The following is a 21088-nucleotide window of genomic DNA, read 5'->3' on the forward strand; positions in this document are numbered from 1 at the left end:
TGGGCTAGCCAGCTCCAAGGCATCAAAGTCGGGTGGATCCGCACCCCAGGCCATAGCCTTCCTGGGGGCTTTTCAGGAGGACCAGGACCATGTAATCAGCACAGCATATTGGACCGGAACCCCGAACCACGTGACGTCCGCATCTTAAATACCCTCTCCCAGAGGGCACAGCGAGAGGGCCACTCCCACTGACCTGGCTCCGGAAGAGAGTAACTTGAGCACCTGACCAGACCATCGTTCCACGCCTGCCACCAGAGACAGTGCCCCCTGTGGCCAGGCCGAACATCTCACAGCCCAGTCAGACTAACACAGAAGTCAAATTTAGGCAAATAGACCCAAACCAAACTGTAGTTTGGGTAAAGTTAAATTTTGAAAAACCCATAGCGTGGGCTCTTCAGGAGCCCACCGCTACATATATATATATATGTAAAGCAAATAAAACCTGAATGCCCATTCTAGTGTAGACCTCCTTTGCACTTCTTGCTGGAATCTTGAAAAACAGGGAAGTTTCCTGATCCTGCCCTGTCCAGGGAGGGCACAGGATTGCGGGGACCTAATGATCCAGTCCCGATATGCAACATTCTGGGACTGAGTTCTGGCCCAAGTACCAGACAGTCCTGACTTTACTCGGTGCCGCATATAAGCTGAGCTCAACTGCAGCCCCTCTCCACAGGTAACAGCCGCTCAGCTGTCAGCTAATTGCCAGCTCCTAGCACTCCAAAGTTACTCAGCTGTTGATGATATCCTGCTCGTCAGTCCTGCCTACTTAAGCCATACAGTCCAGTGGATCTCTGCCTTCACCTTGGTCACAACACAGAAACTATCTCCTGCGATCCTGTACAAGAAGACTTGCTTTGCTAACATCCCTTCTGGCTCCAGATCCTGCTTGCTGTTCCACTACATTGATCCCTGACTTCTGGCTTGGCTGACTATCTGTTCCGGTTACTGAACTCTGGATATGTTTTGACTACGTTTGTTCTTTTTATTATTAAACAAGTGTGATTTAACGGTACTTCTGTTTTGGCCTGATTTCGTGGTTTCTGACACACTAATACCAACACTATTCCTTCCACTGATACCAACAATGGGGCACTATTCCTTCCACTGATACCAACAATAAGACACTATTCCTTCCACTTATACCAACAATGGGGGCACTATTCCTTCCACTTATACCAACAATGGGGGCACTATTCCTTCCACTGATACCAACAATAGGGCACTATTACTTCCACTGAGGCATTTTCTACTCCAACTAGCCACAGTCCGGCCTCCCTAAACCTTGAAGGATAGTAAACTGGCCCTCTGTTTAGAAAGTTTGGAGACCCCTGCTCTATATCATTTATGAATAAATTAAACAGAATTGGTCCCAAGACGGAACCTTGTGGTACCCCAATTACCACTCCTGACCAGTCTGAGTACTCGTTATTTATCACCACCCTTTGGACACGCCCCAGTAACGTGTTTTCTATCCAAGAACAAACCTTACGGTCCATGCCTACAGACCTCAGCTTATAGATTAAGTGTTTGTGGAGAACCGCATCGAATGCAATATCCAGATACACCACGTCCACAGGCCTCCCCTTATCTAGATGGCAGCTCACTTCCTCATAGAATGTTAACTGGATGGTTTGGCAAGAACGACCCTTCGTAAACCCATGCCGGTTACTACTAATGATACTGTTTCCATCAGCAAATTCTTGGATATAGTCCCTTATCATCTCCTCCAATCATTTACATACTATTGATGTTAGGCTGACCGGCCTGTAAATTCCCAGGAAATTTACATACTATTGATGTTAGGCTGACCGGCCTGTAAGTTCCCAGGAAATGGTCTCTGCCCTTTTTTTGAATATTGGTACCACATTGGCTTTTCTCCAATCATCTGTTACTATTCCCGTCAGTATCCTGTCCATGAAGATTAGGAATAACGGTCTGGCTATAACCTGACTAAGTTCTTTGAGGACTCTCGGGTGTAAGCCATCCAGTCCTGGTAATTTATTTATGTTTTCTAGTCTTTTCTTGACACCGGCTTCTGTTATGCACAAGGGTACATCCTGCGACTCGTTACTAACCATACAGTGGTGGTCGGTATACCCCTCCTTTTCCTGTGTAAAGACTGAGGATACTAAGGGGTCTATTTTATAAAAAATAAATAGTTGGATGAATGTGGGAAGCATTTGCCCGGCAGAAGAAGAACATTTTTGTCCGTAATTTAATCAACACAGTGATTTCCTATGATCCTCGGCTCCATCTAGTGGCCACAATGTGGCATTTTTACTAAAAGAGCCCCATTACGACCACTAGATGGAGCCAATGATCATAGAAAATCATAACAAATAAAATATCGCCAACATTTGTGAGAATGGTGAAAATGTGTCATATTTGTTCAACAAATAATAATAAAAAAATAATAGACCTGTAAGTGTTTGTGAAATCTTCCACCACAAAATGTACTCAGCCAATGAGAGGTAATGACTCCATTTTTATTTTAAAAGGCCTAGAGGACCACCTTTTAAGTGGTGGGGTTAACGCGTTTCGTCCTGGAAGACGACTTGAGTAAACAGACCTCTTGCAAGAGAAAAATAGACATCTAAGTCTCCATACCACAAAATGTACTCAGCCAATGAGAGGTAATGACTCCATTTTTATTTTTCTCCTGCTATCAATGGCCGACACGGTACAACACTTCATCCATGTCTTTGGTGATCTCTGATCTCCTTATCAACTGTTTCTTCCATGATGAAGATCAGCCATGGAGTATATCTGAGGTGTATATCAGGGGGTGCTTCTTCCCCACATGTCCAGCAACATTCATATACAAGACATTTCCCGCACTCACTAATACACCTCCAGGGTTGTGTGGGACCCCCTGATGTACAGGAAGACCGGACTTCAGTGAGGAACATTTCCCTCACTCAGGACAGGAATATGGCTTCTCCCTCGTGTGAGATCTCTGATGTGTGTAAAGACTTGACTTCTCTGAAAAACATTTCCCACATTCAGGACAGGAATACGGTTTCTCCCCTGTGTGAGATCTCTGATGTCTGGAAAGAGTGGACTTCCGTGAAAAGCATTTCCTGCACTCTGGACAGGAATATGGCTTCTCCCCCGTGTGAGATCTCTGATGGCTGGAAAGCATGGACTTATCTGAAAAACATTTTCCGCACTCAGCACAGGAAAGTGGCTTCTCTCCCGTGTGAGATCTCCGATGTCTGGAAAGATGGGACTTATCTGAAAAACATTTCCCGCACTCAGGACAGGAAATTGGCTTCTCCCCCGTGTGAGATCTTCGATGTCTGGAAAGATAGGACTTCATTGAAAAACATTTCCCACACTCAGGACAAGGATACGGCTTCTCCCCCGTGTGCAGTCTCTGATGGCTGGAAAGCATTGACTTGTATGAAAAACATTTCCCGCACTCAGCACAGGAATACGGCTTTTCCCCCGTGTGAGATCTCTGATGCGTGTTAAAATTGGACTTCTGTGAAAAACATTTCCCGCACTCAGGACAGGAATATGGCTTCTCCCCTGTGTGAGACCTCCGATGTTTGTAAAGATTGGACCTCTCTCGAAAACACTTTCCACACTCAGGGCAGGAAAATGGCTTCTCGCCAGTGTGATATCTCTGATGTAGGGAAAGATGGGACTTCTTTAAGAAAAATTTCTGGCACTCAGGGCAGGAATATAGTTTTTCACCCGTGTGAGTCCTTTGATGTTCACTAAGTTTGGATTTAAAACTGAAACCCTTCCCGCACTCGATACAGGAGTACGGCTTCTCATCTGTGTGAGTTCTTTGATGCTCATTATAATTTGATTTAGAAGCAAAACACTTTCCGCACACAGGACAGGAATATGGCTTCTCACCTGTGTGGGATCTTTTATGAATATTAAGTTTGGATTTAGTACGGAAACATTTTCCACACTCAGGACAGGAGTATGGCTTCTCACCTGTGTGAGATCTTTTATGCTCATTAAAATTGGATTTTAAACGGAAACATTTCCCACACTCAAGGCAGGAATGTGGCTTCTCACCTGTGTGAGATTTTTTATGCGCAGTAAGATTGGATTTAAAATTGAAGCACTTCCCGCACTCGGCACAGAAAAACTTCTTATCTGATGGAAGGACGGCACCGTCCCGCACAGTCTGAGGTTCCTCGGGATAAGAGGAATACGATGGTCCGGCACCGTCCCGCACAGTCTGAGGTTCCTCAGGATAAGAGGAATACGATGGTCCGGCACCGTCCCGCACAGTCTGAGGTTCCTCGGGATAAGAGGAATACGATGGTCCGGCACCGTCCCGCACAGTCTGAGGTTCCTCGGGATAAGAGGAATACGATGGTCCATCTACACTGTGTGGTGCCGGATGGACATTTGAGGTAGTCGGGTTTTCTCCTGGACTATACTGTGTGATGTCCTCATCTTCTACTTTACAGTCTGGAGACAAAGTGAGACAATCCTCTGAGGTTTTCCTCATCTCCCGTCCATCTACTAAAATAGAAATACAAAGATTATTACTAGACATCAGCTGATTGGTCACGTAGAAATCACCCTCGTCCAGCAAAACCCATTGTGTTAGATTTTAGGAGCTGTGTAGATACCTAATCCATCTCTAAATATCCACTGAGTTTGTCCAAAGTTCACTTCAAATGGTGCAGTCAGTATTGTGTTTAAAATACATGTGGTTATAAGTCATTCAAATTATACATATTATATTCCAGGTCACAGATACGATTACAATTTTAGTATCTACTGACCTAATGATAATTCTGTTATAAGGTAAAAACATAAACGTTGCGACTTAGGACAAATTATAAGTAGAATTTTTTAACCACTTCAGCCCCAGACCATTTGGCTTATTATTACTAGACATCAGCTGATTGGTTCCCCTAAACCAGGACTCCGCCCACATCAGGCAGCTTTGTCTCTGAGGATCTTACAATTCCCCCCTCAAGGTAACTAGTAAATGGGTCCTCTGATCTCCTACCAGATCATTTCTTTATTCATGGACCTTAGTCAGAGAGTGAAGACTATGTAATGTACAACATAGAGTATATAGTGCAGGGGTCAGGAGTATGTACCAAAAATCAACATTTTTCTGTCAGCACAGAGAAGGAAGATTATCGGAGAGAAATCCAGGAATACAGGACGGGGAACACAGCTCAGGAAAGTGACCAGGGGATTACAGGCCGATATCACCCAGCCCCCGCCCTACTCTGGACCAATCAGTGAGCAGTATGGGTGGAGGAATGTATTTAGTGTTAATGACCCACCTGTGCTGATCTCTGTAGGAGTGTCCTCCTCTATAAATGTCCCCGTTATTCCATCCTCCTCCATAGACTGCTGATCATCCCTCACATACCTCTCTTCTTCTTCTGATTTCACCTCAACTTTAGGATCTCTCAGGTTTCCACTCTGAATATATAATAAAAATGACATCAATGGTAACAATGCAGATAATGTACAGATCCTAATGATACTATCAGTGATTGTTCCTCATCTACCTGATGATGGTGGGGGATGATGTGATCTTCCTGTGTGGAATCCCGGGAATACAGAGGACGGGGACATCTCTCTGGTGGGTTCCTGGTATTTGGTGGCTCCATCATATCCTTGTGTCCTTCAGAAAACTCCTCCATCACTCCATACTCCTCATCCTCCTCTTTATACTCTTCTTTAATATCAATATTATCATCCCAGAGGTTTCCACTCTGAATATATAATAAAACATTCATTGTAACAATCATGCTTGTAAAGAAACCATAACTACTAATAATTGTCCCTCACCTACCTGATGATGGTGGGGGATGATGTGATCTTCCTGTGTGGAATCCCGGGAATACAGAGGACGGGGACATCTCTCTGGGGGGTTCCTGTATCTGGATGACTCCACCATGGTGTCCTGGTACAGATCTTTGTGTTCTTCCTCCATCCCCCCATCCTCATCATCCTCCTCTTTTATCTCTTCTTTAACCTCAACTTTAGGATCTCTCAGGTTTCCACTCTGAATATAGAATAAAAATGACATCAATGGTAACAATGCAGATAATGTACAGATCCTAATGATACTATCAGTGATTGTTCCTCATCTACCTGATGATGGTGGGGGATGGTGTGACCTTCCTGTGTGGAATCCCGAGGACGGGGACATCTCTCTGGTGGGTTCCCATTACTGGATCCATCTGTAGGAAACACACACACTGACTGAATACATTGTTTCTATGTGTTTATCAGAAGATGGGGGATCTAGGTGGAGCCTCCGTACTGCTCTCTCCTTTACAATAAAGTCTCCTCTTACCCGGTGATGTGAGGGGCGGCTGATTGTCCATCATGACGTCCTTGTAGAGATCCTTGTGTCCTTCTAAATACTCCCACTCCTCCATGGAGAAATAGACAGTGACATCCTGACACCTTATAGGAACCTGACACACACAATGATACAGTCACCATCCAGACACATCCCTTGTCTGTTACTGGATAATGTCCCAGAATTCCCAGAATCCTCCTCACCTCTCCTGTCAGCAGATGGACCATCATGGTGGTCAGTTCCAGGATCTTCTGCTCTTTGTTCCTCTCAGGTATGGGAGAAGGAGGGGGAGGCACCATGGTGGGGCTCTGGGTCCTGCTCCATCCTCCTGGGATTGGCTCCCCACTAGACTTCTTCACTACAACATAATCCTACAGATCAGGAGAAAGATAAACCGACATCAATCATCTGACATCATCTAAAGGTCTACAATAAGAACATGGACTATTGACCAGACTAGACAAGAGTGATGTCATGTGACCTCCCAGAATCCTCCTCACCTCTCCGGTCAGGTCTGTGTTTTATTAATAGAGATAAGAGTGATGTCATGTGACCTCCCAGAATCCTCCTCACCTCTCCAGTCAGGTCTGTGTTTTATTAATAGAGATAAGAGTGATGTCATGTGACCTCCCAGAATCCTCCTCACCTCTCCGGTCAGGTCTGTGTTTTATTAATAGAGATAAGAGTGATGTCATGTGACCTCCCAGAATCCTCCTCACCTCTCCGGTCAGGTCTGTGTTTTATTAATAGAGATAAGAGTGATGTCATGTGACCTCCCAGAATCCTCCTCACCTCTCCGGTCAGGTCTGTGTTTTATTAATAGAGATAAGAGTGATGTCATGTGACCTCCCAGAATCCTCCTCACCTCTCCGGTCAGGTCTGTGTTTTATTAATAGAGATAAGAGTGACGTCATGTGACCTCCCAGAATCCTCCTCACCTCTCCGGTCAGCAGGTAGATGATCTCCAGGGTGAGGTTTAGTATCTCCTCAGTCATGTGACTCCAGTCCTCCTCCATCCTCATTGGTGCCGTCATTTGATCTATACAGGTCTCCTCGTAGACGGATAACTTTGGGAAATGAAAGTAAGAATTATTTGGATGGTGTTGGTCACACAATAATAGGATGCGGGGGAGGGGTAATAGGAGGGTTGCTGTACATTGAAGAACTAAGATAAATACGATCCTTCCTGTGACTTGTTTGCTCTGAGGCAGAGCTGTGAGGTCAATGGAGGGTCATCGTGATGTCCAGGAAGGGGAACTTCCTACACAAATGGACTCATCTCTAGGTGGGTCGGCTATATGGTCTCTCACGCCATCCTCCTAACTGCAGGGGCAATGCCCAGCTCCTCACCTGAAGACTAGGAGGCACAAAAATTCCAAACTTGAAATTTTACAGAGTGCGGCCATCCAGAATTTTTGTGCATCCTGAGGGCCGGTTCACACAGCGAGCCGCGGCGAGGCGTTTCCGACTTACCTCGCCGCGACTTGCGGGGAGCTCAGCGGCGACTTGCAGAGGACTTCTGCATAGAAGTCAATGCAAGTCGCCCCGAAGTAGTACAGGAACCTTTTTTCTGAGTCGGAGCGACTCGAGTCGCTCCTCTCAGAACGGTTCCATAGTACTGAATGGGGGCGACTTGCGGGAGCGAGGCGAGGCGAGCCGTGTCGCCTCGCCTCGCGTCGCAGTGTGAACCGGCCCTGAGGTGAACTTAAGTCCTGTATAATAATAATCTAGGTTTACACACTATATATATATGTGTGTGTGTGTGTGTGTGTGTCATCATCTGCTGGAGATATTATTATTATACAGGATTTATATAGTGCCAACAGTTTGCGCAGCGTTTTACAACATGAGTGCAGACAGTACAGTTACAATACAAATCAATACTGATCAGAGGGCCTTGCTCCTGGGAGCTTACAATCTAAACCCTTGTACACAGGATCGGACATTCCAACAACAAAATCCATCGGATTTTGTTCAAAACTGGTGTTGCATACACACGGTCGGACAAAGTTGTTCGTTCGGAATGTGATGACATTATTTAGTTACGACGGGACTACGTTCGGGCTAGTAGCCAATAGCTTTGGTCTAGGAATTTGATCTGAGCATGCGTGGCACTTTGTCCGATCGGAATTCTCTACAAAGTCCGATTGGAACACGTTATCGGAAAATTTTATAGCCCAGCTCTAAAACTTTGTCGGTCGGATATTCCGAAGGAAACAGTCCGATGGAGCCCACACACGGTCGGATTATCCGTCAACACGGTCTGATCGGACATTTTCCGTCGGAATATCCGACCGCGTGTACAAGGGCTAAGAGGGAGGGTCAATTGCAACAAAAGGTAATAACTGTGGGGGATGAGCTGATGGAGAAAATGAAAATACAATTAGGTGTGGGTGGGGTAGGCTTCTCTGAAGAGAAGGGTTTTCAGGGATCATCTAAAAGCTAATAAAGTAGGAGATAGGCGGACAGATTGGGGTAGGGCATTCCATAGGATTGGAGAGGCTTTGGTAAAGCCCTGGAGGTGAGCATGGGAGGAGGTGATGAGGGAGCTAGAGAGCGGAAGGTCTTGAGAGGAATAAAAGACGTCACAGTGACTATGGAGGAAGAGGACGGACATGACGGGGGGTTACTGGGTGTAAATAGAAAATAAGATCTTATTACCTTCTCTGCTGCCTCTTCCAACAATGTCTCCTCTCTACTTCCTCCCGACTCACCTCTCACCCGGAACTTACTATTTATAATCGGACCTCACTTCCTGTTTGTACCTGACGTCACTTCCTGTTTTCCATAGAGATTTGCTGTCTCTATAGTAGAAGTGAGATCACCACCTTGTGGAGCTCTGAGAAACTGCAGCCCCCGAGAAACGTCTCGTAGTGTGAACACGGCCTTGTGCTATGTGTGTATGTACTGTATATCCTTATAGATGGGGTCATCTCCACTCCCACCAAGGGGGTTATATACTGTATATATATATATATATATATATATATATATATATATATATATGAGGGATAGCGTAGGATCCACTAATAATGGGGTACTTTGTCGCAGTAAGTGGGCTTAAGCACCATATAGCAATATGGTGTGACCAAACCCCCATACTTTTTGAAAATCTTCAGGTGCTTTAAATAGCCTTGCAGGAGTTAAATGTCATTTTTTGCATGTTTGCGTTGTAATATTTTGTTTTGTTTTATGGTCTTATGGCTGCACCATTTAGGGTGTGCCCCCCCAAATATTTTGTGCACTCACATAGCCTGCAGGTCTCCAGCAAGACCCATACAAAGGATTCAAGGCTTCATCCCACCCAAGACACTTTGAAGCCTTCAAGCGGGCCCAAGCCTTTGGATTGCGAGACCCACTGAATGGCTTTGGGACGTATAAGAAGTTGCACACCAAGTCATCTTCCCACTGAATGAATGTATGAAATATTTGTATAGCGCACAACGCCAACTGAATCGCCTCAAGGCGCTGTGATGAGCTTTGTTGTCCAGCTTCTAGAAGAGGAAGGTCTTGAGTTTTTTCCTGAAGACCTGGTGGTTTTCTTCCAGGTGGACGTTGGTTGGTGGAGCGTTCCATAGCCGTGGTCCTTGGACAGCGAATCTCCAATCCCCCTTTGATTTGTACCGGGATTTGGCTGCACTGGGTGCGGTTAGTCTCGATAATGTCCATGACACCTTCGGGGACATCCAAATAGCTCAGTGCCCGTTCTCCTGAACTTGATGCTGCATATAAGCTGAGCTCAACTGCAGTCCTCCTCCACAAGTTAACAATTGGTCAACTTCAGTCGCCCACTCAGCCTACGTAGGGGATAAAACCTCACCAGAAAGTCCTACTGTCAGCTCTCCTTCCAGTCTGTCAGCCGCCAGTCCCACTCAGCATCAGACTCGTTGGTTGGAGGCGACTCGTTCAGCTCTGGCTCCCGGGGGCCCCATTCAATCTCCCACCTCTGTCACTCTCTGCCGGCCCACCTGAAGAAGATTCCCCTGAATCCAGCTGACAGGGTGCACTAGGACAGCTGACCTCTCCATCTACTGGTTCTTCTTGGAGCCATTCGGTAGTGTTTACTCCCAGACTGTGAGTAGCAGCGGGCTTTTGGCCCCTGACATGGGTGTATTTTACCTTCATGGCCTTGCTCTCTGCATCCACTTCCCGGCCCTTTCCAGCTGACCGGGTCTCCTTCACTGGCTGCTCTGTGCACAAACCTGACTGTAGGTAATGGGAGCCTATTTTCTGGGTATTAGCTTCACAAGCGGCTCTGCTTGTGACCTCTACAAGCTAGACAATGGCGGCCTGACTGCAATTAGGTATCGAGGATGAAATTCTTGGGCCCACTGTCAGACCCTACACTGGTGCGGTGGGCCCTGGGTTCCTCCTGGTGCACGACAATGGCAGGCCTCATGTGGCGAGAGTTTTCCAGCGAGTTCCTGGAGGATGAAGGAACCATTGAATCGCCCCCCCCCCCCCCCCCCACGCTCGCAGGACCTAAATTCAATAGAACAAATCTGGGACATTATGTCTCGGTCCATCCAATGCCACCAGGTTGTACCTCAGTCTGTTCAGGAGCTCAGTGATGATCTGAGAGAAAATACCCCAGGACACCATCCGTCATCTCATTAGGAGCACGTTGTCAGGCATGTATACAAGCACATGGGGGCCTGCTGCATCATTTCTTTACTTTGATTTTTGGGGTGTCTTTGAATTCAGCCCTCTGTAGGCTGATCCCTTTCATTTCCATCAAACGATGTGGCATGCTTTCCTTCCCAACACATTACCCAGTCCATACCAGTATAGATCCCAACACATTATCCAGTCCATACCAGTATAGATCCTAACACATTACCCAGTCCATACCAGTATAGATCCCAACACATTACCCAGTCCATACCAGTATAGATCCTAACACATTACCCAGTCCATACCAGTATAGATCCCAACACATTACCCAGTCCATACCAGTATAGATCCCAACACATTACCCAGTCCATACCAGTATAGATCCCAACACATTACCCAGTCCATACCAGTATAGATCCTAACACATTACCCAGTCCATACCAGTATAGATCCCAACACATTACCCAGTCCATACCAGTATAGATCCCAACACATTACCCAGTCCATACCAGTATAGATCCTAACACATTACCCAGTCCATACCAGTATAGATCCCAACACATTACCCAGTCCATACCAGTATAGATCCCAACACATTACCCAGTCCATACCAGTATAGATCCCAACACATTACCCAGTCCATACCAGTATAGAGCCTAACACATTACCCAGTCCATGCCAGTGTAGATCCTAACACATTACCCAGTCCATACCAGTATAGATCCTAACACATTACCCAGTCCATACCAGTATAGATCCCAACACATTACCCAGTCCATACCAGTATAGATCCCAACACATTACCCAGTCCATACCAATATAGATCCCAACACATTACCCAGTCCATACCAATATAGATCCTAACACATTACCCAGTCCATACCAGTATAGATCCTAACACATTACCCAGTCCATACCAGTATAGATCCCAACACATTACCCAGTCCATACCAGTATAGATCCCAACACATTACCCAGTCCATACCAGTATAGAGCCTAACACATTACCCAGTCCATGCCAGTGTAGATCCTAACACATTACCCAGTCCATACCAGTATAGATCCTAACACATTACCCAGTCCATACCAGTATAGATCCCAACACATTACCCAGTCCATACCAGTATAGATCCCAACACATTACCCAGTCCATACCAGTATAGATCCCAACACATTACCCAGTCCATACCAGTATAGATCCCAACACATTACCCAGTCCATACCAGTATAGATCCTAACACATTACCCAGTCCATACCAGTATAGATCCTAACACATTACCCAGTCCATACCAGTATAGATCCCAACACATTACCCAGTCCATACCAGTATAGATCCTAACACATTACCCAGTCCATACCAGTATAGATCCTAACACATTACCCAGTCCATACCAGTATAGATCCCAACACATATCCCAGTCCATACCAGTATAGATCCTAACACATTACCCAGTCCATACCAGTATAGATCCTAACACATTACCCAGTCCATACCAGTATAGATCCCAACACATTACCCAGTCCATACCAGTATAGCTCCTAACACATTACCCAGTCCATACCAGTATAGCTCCGAACACATTACCCAGTCCATACCAGTATAGATCCTAACACATTACCCAGTCCATACCAGTATAGATCCCAACACATTACCCAGTCCATACCAGTATAGATCCCAACACATTACCCAGTCCATACCAGTATAGATCCCAACACATTACCCAGTCCATACCAGTATAGATCCCAACACATATCCCAGTCCATACCAGTATAGATCCTAACACATTACCCAGTCCATACCAGTATAGATCCTAACACATTACCCAGTCCATACCAGTATAGCTCCTAACACATTACCCAGTCCATACCAGTATAGATCCCAACACATTACCCAGTCCATACCAGTATAGAGCCTAACACATTACCCAGTCCATGCCAGTGTAGATCCTAACACATTTCCCAGTCCATACCAGTATAGATCCTAACACATTACCCAGTCCATACCAGTATAGATCTCAACACATTACCCAGTCCATACCAGTATAGATCCCAACACATTACCCAGTCCATACCAATATAGATCCCAACACATTACCCAGTCCATACCAATATAGATCCTAACACATTACCCAGTCCATACCAGTATAGATCCTAACACATTACCCAGTCCATACCAGTATAGATCCCAACACATTACCCAGTCCATACCAGTATAGAGCCTAACACATTACCCAGTCCATACCAGTATAGATCCCAACACATTACCCAGTCCATACCAGTATAGATCCCAACACATTACCCAGTCCATACCAGTATAGAGCCTAACACATTACCCAGTCCATGCCAGTGTAGATCCTAACACATTACCCAGTCCATACCAGTATAGATCCTAACACATTACCCAGTCCATACCAGTATAGATCCCAACACATTACCCAGTCCATACCAGTATAGATCCCAACACATTACCCAGTCCATACCAGTATAGATCCCAACACATTACCCAGTCCATACCAGTATAGATCCTAACACATTACCCAGTCCATACCAGTATAGATCCTAACACATTACCCAGTCCATACCAGTATAGATCCCAACACATTACCCAGTCCATACCAGTATAGATCCTAACACATTACCCAGTCCATACCAGTATAGATCCTAACACATTACCCAGTCCATACCAGTATAGATCCCAACACATATCCCAGTCCATACCAGTATAGATCCTAACACATTACCCAGTCCATACCAGTATAGATCCTAACACATTACCCAGTCCATACCAGTATAGATCCCAACACATTACCCAGTCCATACCAGTATAGCTCCTAACACATTACCCAGTCCATACCAGTATAGCTCCGAACACATTACCCAGTCCATACCAGTATAGATCCTAACACATTACCCAGTCCATACCAGTATAGATCCCAACACATTACCCAGTCCATACCAGTATAGATCCCAACACATATCCCAGTCCATACCAGTATAGATCCTAACACATTACCCAGTCCATACCAGTATAGATCCTAACACATTACCCAGTCCATACCAGTATAGCTCCTAACACATTACCCAGTCCATACCAGTATAGATCCCAACACATTACCCAGTCCATACCAGTATAGATCCTAACACATTACCCAGTCCATACCAGTATAGATCCTAACACATTACCCAGTCCATACCAGTATAGCTCCTAACACATTACCCAGTCCATACCAGTATAGATCCCAACACATTACCCAGTCCATACCAGTATAGATCCTAACACATTACCCAGTCCATATCAGTATAGATCCTAACACATTACCCAGTCCATACCAGTATAGATCCCAACACATTACCCAGTCCATACCAATATAGATCCTAACACATTACCCAGTCCATACCAGTATAGATCCCAACACATTACCCAGTCCATACCAGTATAGATCCCAACACATTACCCAGTCCATACCAGTATAGATCCCAACACATTACCCAGTCCATACCAGTATAGATCCCAACACATTACCCAGTCCATACCAGTATAGATCCTAACACATTACCCAGTCCATACCAGTATAGATCCCAACACATCACCCAGTCCATACCAGTATAGATCCCAACACATCACCCAGTCCATACCAGTATAGATCCCAACACATCACCCAGTCTATACCAGTAATGGACACTTGTAGTCCACAAGGCAATAGCCTGTTGATGGCAAGCAGGATAACACAGTTTACCTCGATTTTAGCGGGATTTGAAGTTGGGTGAACTCAGATCCCAGCCGCTTTGGGGCAACTGGATGACAGGTGCAGTTCTGAATGAGACTGAAGGGTATTGGGGATCCCTTTCTCCTTCCTCAGCTCCAGCCTGGAGGCAGAACCCCCACCAGCCCCGGGGTCCCCTCCCAGGCACTCCATATTCCACCTGATTTCCTTACTGACCACGCTTTTCAATATTTATGGGCCAGTCTGACCACCCCGCCTGGGGATTGGTCCAAACTCCCATTTAACGTTCAAACCCAGCCTCTTTATCTCCGCCCACTCGTTTCTAGACGTTTCCATGGACCTCCAGAACCAGGGGGAGGCGATAGAGGTCTGCAGAGCATTCCAGCCTGATCTAAAGCTGAACCCATAGCAATTACCAGACCCACATAAGCTACCACGAGTCAGCATAAAGTGACCGCACCACACTGCACACTAGAGGGCGCCACATAACAGTGGACATGTTTGGGATCTAATTACTCGGCACAACCTCACCTTTTATATTTTAATAAATAATTGTAGTTATATTTACGGAAAGCAATGCCTCTACTTTCAGAAAATATATGTTTGTGTGAGGAGTCCGTGATACTTATGTACATGGGAGGAGCCTGTGATACTTATGTACATGGGAGGAGCCTGTGATACTTATGTACATGGGAGGATCCTGTGATATTTCTGTACACGGGAGGAGTCTGTGATACTTATGTACATGTGAGGAGCCTGTGATACTTATGTACATGGGAGGAGCCTGTGATACTTATGTACATGGGAGGAGCCTGTGATATTTCTGTACACGGGAGGAGCCTGTGATACTTATGTACATGGGAGGAGCCTGTGATACTTATGTACATGGGAGGAGCCTGTGATACTTATGTACATGGGAGGAGCCTGTGATACTTATGTACATGGGAGGAGCCTGTGATACTTATGTACATGGGAGGAGCCTGTGACACTTATGTACATGGGAGGAGCCTGCATAGTTGCCAACTGTCCCAAATTTCCCGGGACATTCCCGGGATTAGGACATTTGTCCCGAATTAATTTTGTCCCGGGAAATTCGGTTTGTCCCGGGAAATTGAATTTCCCGTTTTTTTGCCGCCGGCCGCTAGAGGTCGGCGGCCGGCGGAGACAATGTCTCTGCCGGCCGCCATTTTTAAGAAGACCAGAAGTTGGTCTACACCTGTGGCGCCGCCCACCCCCGCTGCTAGTGTGTGTTTGTGTCAGTGTAAAGTGCCACAGTTAAATGTCTCTGCGCGGCAATGGCGGCATGTCGGGGGCCAGTCTGTCAATGTGGATGTCGGGGCGGGGGCCAGTCGGATGTCGGGGGCCAGTGACAGTCATGGTGTGTGGATGTCGGGGGCCAGTCTGTGAATGTATGTGGGGGCCAGTGGTATGTCGGGGGCCAGTCTGTGAATGTGGGGGCCAGTCTGTGGATGTCGGGGGCCAGTCTGTGAATGTCGGGGGCCAGTCTGTGAATATCGGGTGCCAATCTGTGGATGTCGGGGCCAGTCTGTGAATGTGGGGGCCAGTCTGTGAATGTGGGGGCCAGTGGTATGTCGGGGGCCAGTCTGTGAATGTGGGGGCCAGTCTGTGGATGTCGGGGGCCAGTCTGTGGATGTGGGGGCCAGTCTGTGGATGTGGGGGCCAGTCTGTGAATGTGGGGGCCAGTCTGTGAATGTCGGGGGCCAGTCTGTGAATGTGGGGGCCAGTCTGTGAATGTCGGGGGCCAGTCTGTGAATGTGGGGGCCAGTCTGTGAATGTGGGGCCAGTCTGTGAATGTCGGGGGCCAGTCTGTGAATGTGGGGGCCAGTCTGTGGATGTCGGGGGCCAGTCTGTGGATGTGGGGGCTAGTCTGTGGATGTTGGTGGCCAGTCTGTGGATGTCGGGGGCCAGTTGTATGTCGGGGGCCAGTCTGTAGATGTTGGGGGCCAGTGGTATGTCAGGGGCCAGTCTGGAGATGTGGGGGCTGGTCTGTGGAGTATGTGGGGGCGGTCTGTGGATGTGGGGGGGGGCGGTCTGTGGAGTATGTGGGGGCAGGTCTGTGCAGGATGTGGGGGGGGGCGATCTGTGGATGTCAGAGGGGCACCAGATGTAAGGAGGGGCTCCGCTGATGGACACAGATGTGAGGAAGGTACCTCTGATGGGGCACCTGATGTAAGGATGGACTCCGCTTGGGACACCTGATGGCATCTGGTGGCAGGCAACGTGGCTAGTGACACGCTCAGGGCTCCCACTGATTCTGCATTATGGTGAGTTGAATGATTTCATTTCATATTACAATATAATAATAGAAATAATGCGCTTCAATCATCCTGACACCATAACAATCATGGCGCCGGGATGATTGAAGCGCCAACACCAGGTATTTGGAGTATCTTTATCTGCTGATTGTCAAACTATTGCTAATGTGGTGTAGGATCGGGGGGCTGCTGTCCCTCCATCCCTCCCCCCCCTTTCCCTCTCCATCCCGCATTCATCTCAGACTATAACCACACCCCTTTGAGCCATGCCCTATGTAAGCCACGCCCACTATTTAACGTGAACCACGCCCATTTTTACATTTTCCTATGCCACACCTATAAACGCATGACCCGCCCCCTAATTATACCACGACTCCGCCTACTGCCAAAACAGTGTCCCGATTTTTTTTTACAATGTTGGCAACTATGAGCCTGTGATATTTATGTACATGGGAGGAGTCTGTGATATTTATGTACATGGGAGGAGCCTGTGATATTTTTGTACATGGGAGGAGCCTGTGATATTTATGTACATGGGAGGAGCCTGTGATATTTTTGTACATGGGAGGAGCCTGTGATATTTATGTACATGGGAGGAGCCTGTGATATTTATGTACATGGGAGGAGCCTGTGATACTTATGTACATGGGAGGAGCCTGTGATATTTATGTACATGGGAGGAGCCTGTGATACTTATGTACATGGGAGGAGCCTGTGATATTTATGTACATGGGAGGAGCCTGTGATACTTATGTACATGGGAGGAGCCTGTGATATTTATGTACATGGGAGGAGCCTGTGATATTTATGTACATGGGAGGAGCCTGTGATATTTATGTACATGGGAGGAGCCTGTGATATTTATGTACATGGGAGGAGCCTGTGATACTTATGTACATGGGAGGAGCCTGTGATACTTATGTACATGGGAGGAGCCTGTGATATTTTTGTACATGGGAGGAGCCTGTGATATTTATGTACATGGGAGGAGTCTGTGATATTTATGTACATGGGAGGAGCCTATGATATTTATGTACATGGGAGGAGCCTATGATATTTATGTACATGGGAGGAGCCTGTGATACTGATGTACATGGGAGGAGCCTGTGATACTTATGTACATGGGAGGAGCCTGTGATACTTATTTACATGGGAGGAGCCTGTGATATTTATGTACATGGGAGGAGCCTGTGATACTTATGTACATGGGAGGAGCCTGTGATATTTATGTACATGGGAGGAGCCTGTGATACTTATGTACATGGGAGGAGCCTGTGATATTTATGTACATGGGAGGAGCCTGTGATACTTATGTACATGGGAGGAGCCTGTGATATTTATGTACATGGGAGGAGCCTGTGATATTTATGTACATGGGAGGAGCCTGTGATACTTATGTACATGGGAGGAGCCTGTGATATTTATGTACATGGGAGGAGCCTGTGATATTTATGTACATGGGAGGAGCCTGTGATACTTATGTACATGGGAGGAGCCTGTGATACTTATGTACATGGGAGGAGCCTGTGATACTTATTTACATGGGAGGAGCCTGTGATATTTATGTACATGGGAGGAGCCTGTGATACTTATGTACATGGGAGGAGCCTGTGATACTTATGTACATGGGAGGAGCCTGTGATATTAGGTACATGGGAGGAGCCTGTGACACTTATGTACATGGGAGGAGTCTGTGATGGGAGGAGTCTGTGATACTTATGTACATGGGAGGGGCCTGTGATACTTATGTACATGGGAGGAGCCTGTGATACTTATGTACATGGGAGGGGCCTGTGATACTTATGTACATGGGAGGAGCCTGTGATATTTATGTACATGGGAGGAGCCTGTGATACTTATGTACATGGGAGGAGCCTGTGATATTTATGTACATGGGAGGAGCCTGTGATACTTATGTACATGGGAGGAGCCTGTGATACTTATGTACATGGGAGGAGCCTGTGATATTTATGTACATGGGAGGAGCCTGTGATATTTATGTACATGGGAGGAGCCTGTGATACTTATCTACATGGGAGGAGCCTGTGATACTTATGTACATGGGAGGAGCCTGTGATATTTATGTACATGGGAGGAGCCTGTGATATTTATGTACATGGGAGGAGCCTGTGATACTTATGTACATGGGAGGAGCCTGTGATATTTATGTACATGTGAGGAGCCTGTGATATTTATGTACATGGGAGGAGCCTATGATATTTATGTACATGGGAGGAGCCTGTGATACTGATGTACATGGGAGGAGCCTGTGATACTTATGTACATGGGAGGAGCCTGTGATACTTATTTACATGGGAGGAGCCTGTGATATTTATGTACATGGGAGGAGCCTGTGATATTTATGTACATGGGAGGAGCCTGTGATATTTATGTACATGGGAGGAGCCTGTGATACTTATGTACATGGGAGGAGCCTGTGATATTTATGTACATGGGAGGAGCCTGTGATACTTATGTACATGGGAGGAGCCTGTGATATTTATGTACATGGGAGGAGCCTATGATATTTATGTACATGGGAGGAGCCTGTGATACTTATGTACATGGGAGGAGCCTGTGATACTTATGTACATGGGAGGAGCCTGTGATACTTATTTACATGGGAGGAGCCTGTGATATTTATGTACATGGGAGGAGCCTGTGATACTTATGTACATGGGAGGAGCCTGTGATACTTATGTACATGGGAGGAGCCTGTGATATTAGGTACATGGGAGGAGCCTGTGACACTTATGTACATGGGAGGAGTCTGTGATACTTATGTACATGGGAGGAGTCTGTGATACTTAGGTACATGGGAGGGGCCTCTGATACTTATGTACATGGGAGGAGCCTGTGATACTTATGTACATGGGAGGAGCCTGTGATATTTATATACATGGGAGGAGCCTGTGATACTTATGTACATGGGAGGAGCCTGTGATATTTATGTACATGGGAGGAGCCTGTGATATTTATGTACATGGGAGGAGCCTGTGATACTTATGTACATGGGAGGAGCCTGTGATACTTATGTACATGTAGGGAGCCTGTGATATTTATGTACATGGGAGGAGCCTGTGATACTTATGTACATGGGAGGAGCCTGTGATACTTATGTACATGGGAGGAGCCTGTGATATTTATGTACATGGGAGGAGCCTGTGATACTTATGTACATGGGAGGAGCCTGTGATATTTATGTACATGGGAGGAGCCTGTGATACTTATGTACATGGGAGGAGCCTGTGATATTAGGTACATGGGAGGAGCCTGTGACACTTATGTACATGGGAGGAGTCTGTGATACTTATGTACATGGGAGGAGTCTGTGATACTTAGGTACATGGGAGGAGCCTGTGATACTTATGTACATGGGAGGAGCCTGTGATACTTATGTACATGGGAGGGGCCTGTGATACTTATGTACATGGGAGGAGCCTGTGATACTTATGTACATGGGAGGAGCCTGTGATATTAGGTACATGGGAGGAGCCTGTGACACTTATGTACATGGGAGGAGTCTGTGATGGGAGGAGTCTGTGATACTTATGTACATGGGAGGAGTCTGTGATACTTAGGTACATGGGAGGGGCCTGTGATACTTATGTACATGGGAGGAGCCTGTGATACTTATGTACATGGGAGGGGCCTGTGATACTTATGTACATGGGAGGAGCCTGTGATACTTATGTACATGGGAGGAGTCTGTGATACTTATGTACATGGGAGGAGCCTGTGATACTTATGTACATGGGAGGGAGCCTGTGATATTAGGTACATGGGAGGAGCCTGTGACACTTATGTACATGGGAGGAGTCTGTGATGGGAGGAGTCTGTGATACTTATGTACATGGGAGGAGCCTGTGATATTTATGTACATGGGAGGAGCCTGTGATACTTATGTACATGGGAGGAGCCTGTGATACTTATGTACAGGGGAGGAGCCTGTGATATTTATGTACATGGGAGGAGCCTGTGATACTTATGTACATGGGAGGAGCCTGTGATACTTATGTACATGGGAGGAGCCTGTGATACTTATGTACATGGGAGGAGTCTGTGATACTTATGTACATGGGAGGAGCCTGTGATACTTATGTACATGGGAGGGAGCCTGTGATATTAGGTACATGGGAGGAGCCTGTGATACTTATGTACATGG

At 46.4% G+C, this 21088-nt stretch overlaps 3 protein-coding genes across 5 annotated transcripts in view; all 3 read right to left on the reverse strand.

The window, feature by feature from the left end:
- The window catches only part of LOC143955878 (uncharacterized), a 201633-nt gene that overhangs the window by 96980 nt on the left and 83565 nt on the right, over positions 1-21088 (reverse strand). The window lies entirely within an intron of this gene.
- The window catches only part of LOC143955330 (uncharacterized), a 95155-nt gene that overhangs the window by 11955 nt on the left and 62112 nt on the right, over positions 1-21088 (reverse strand). The window contains 1 exon segment of the mRNA XM_077465400.1: positions 2915-4573. Within this exon segment, the coding sequence (XP_077321526.1) occupies positions 2915-4573 (1659 nt within the window).
- Positions 5111-7237, reverse strand: LOC143956048 (uncharacterized). Its single transcript, XM_077466178.1, has 3 exons — positions 6299-7237; positions 6094-6182; positions 5111-5415 (listed from the first exon to the last, which is right to left on the reverse strand). Exons 1-3 carry the CDS (start codon positions 6381-6383, stop codon positions 5212-5214), a joined length of 378 nt encoding a protein of 125 aa, XP_077322304.1. The 5' UTR covers positions 6384-7237; the 3' UTR covers positions 5111-5211.

Source organism: Lithobates pipiens, unplaced genomic scaffold (assembly GCF_037356315.1).
Source record: "Lithobates pipiens isolate NorthernLeopardFrog02 unplaced genomic scaffold, aLitPip1_a1.2 Scaffold_35, whole genome shotgun sequence".
Classification (NCBI taxonomy): Eukaryota; Metazoa; Chordata; class Amphibia; order Anura; family Ranidae; genus Lithobates; species Lithobates pipiens.

Bases quoted from the DNA above. Each gene is read 5' to 3' on its own strand.
- LOC143956048 (XM_077466178.1), bottom strand. From the start codon at position 6,383: ATGGAGGAGTGGGAGTATTTAGAAGGACACAAGGATCTCTACAAGGAC. The intron at 6,183-6,298 runs GTAAGAGGAGAC...TGTTTCCTACAG, and splicing joins GCCGCCCCTCACATCACCGG to ATGGATCCAGTAATGGGAAC. The intron at 5,416-6,093 runs GTAGATGAGGAA...TTATATATTCAG, and splicing joins CCATCCCCCACCATCATCAG to AGTGGAAACCTGAGAGATCC.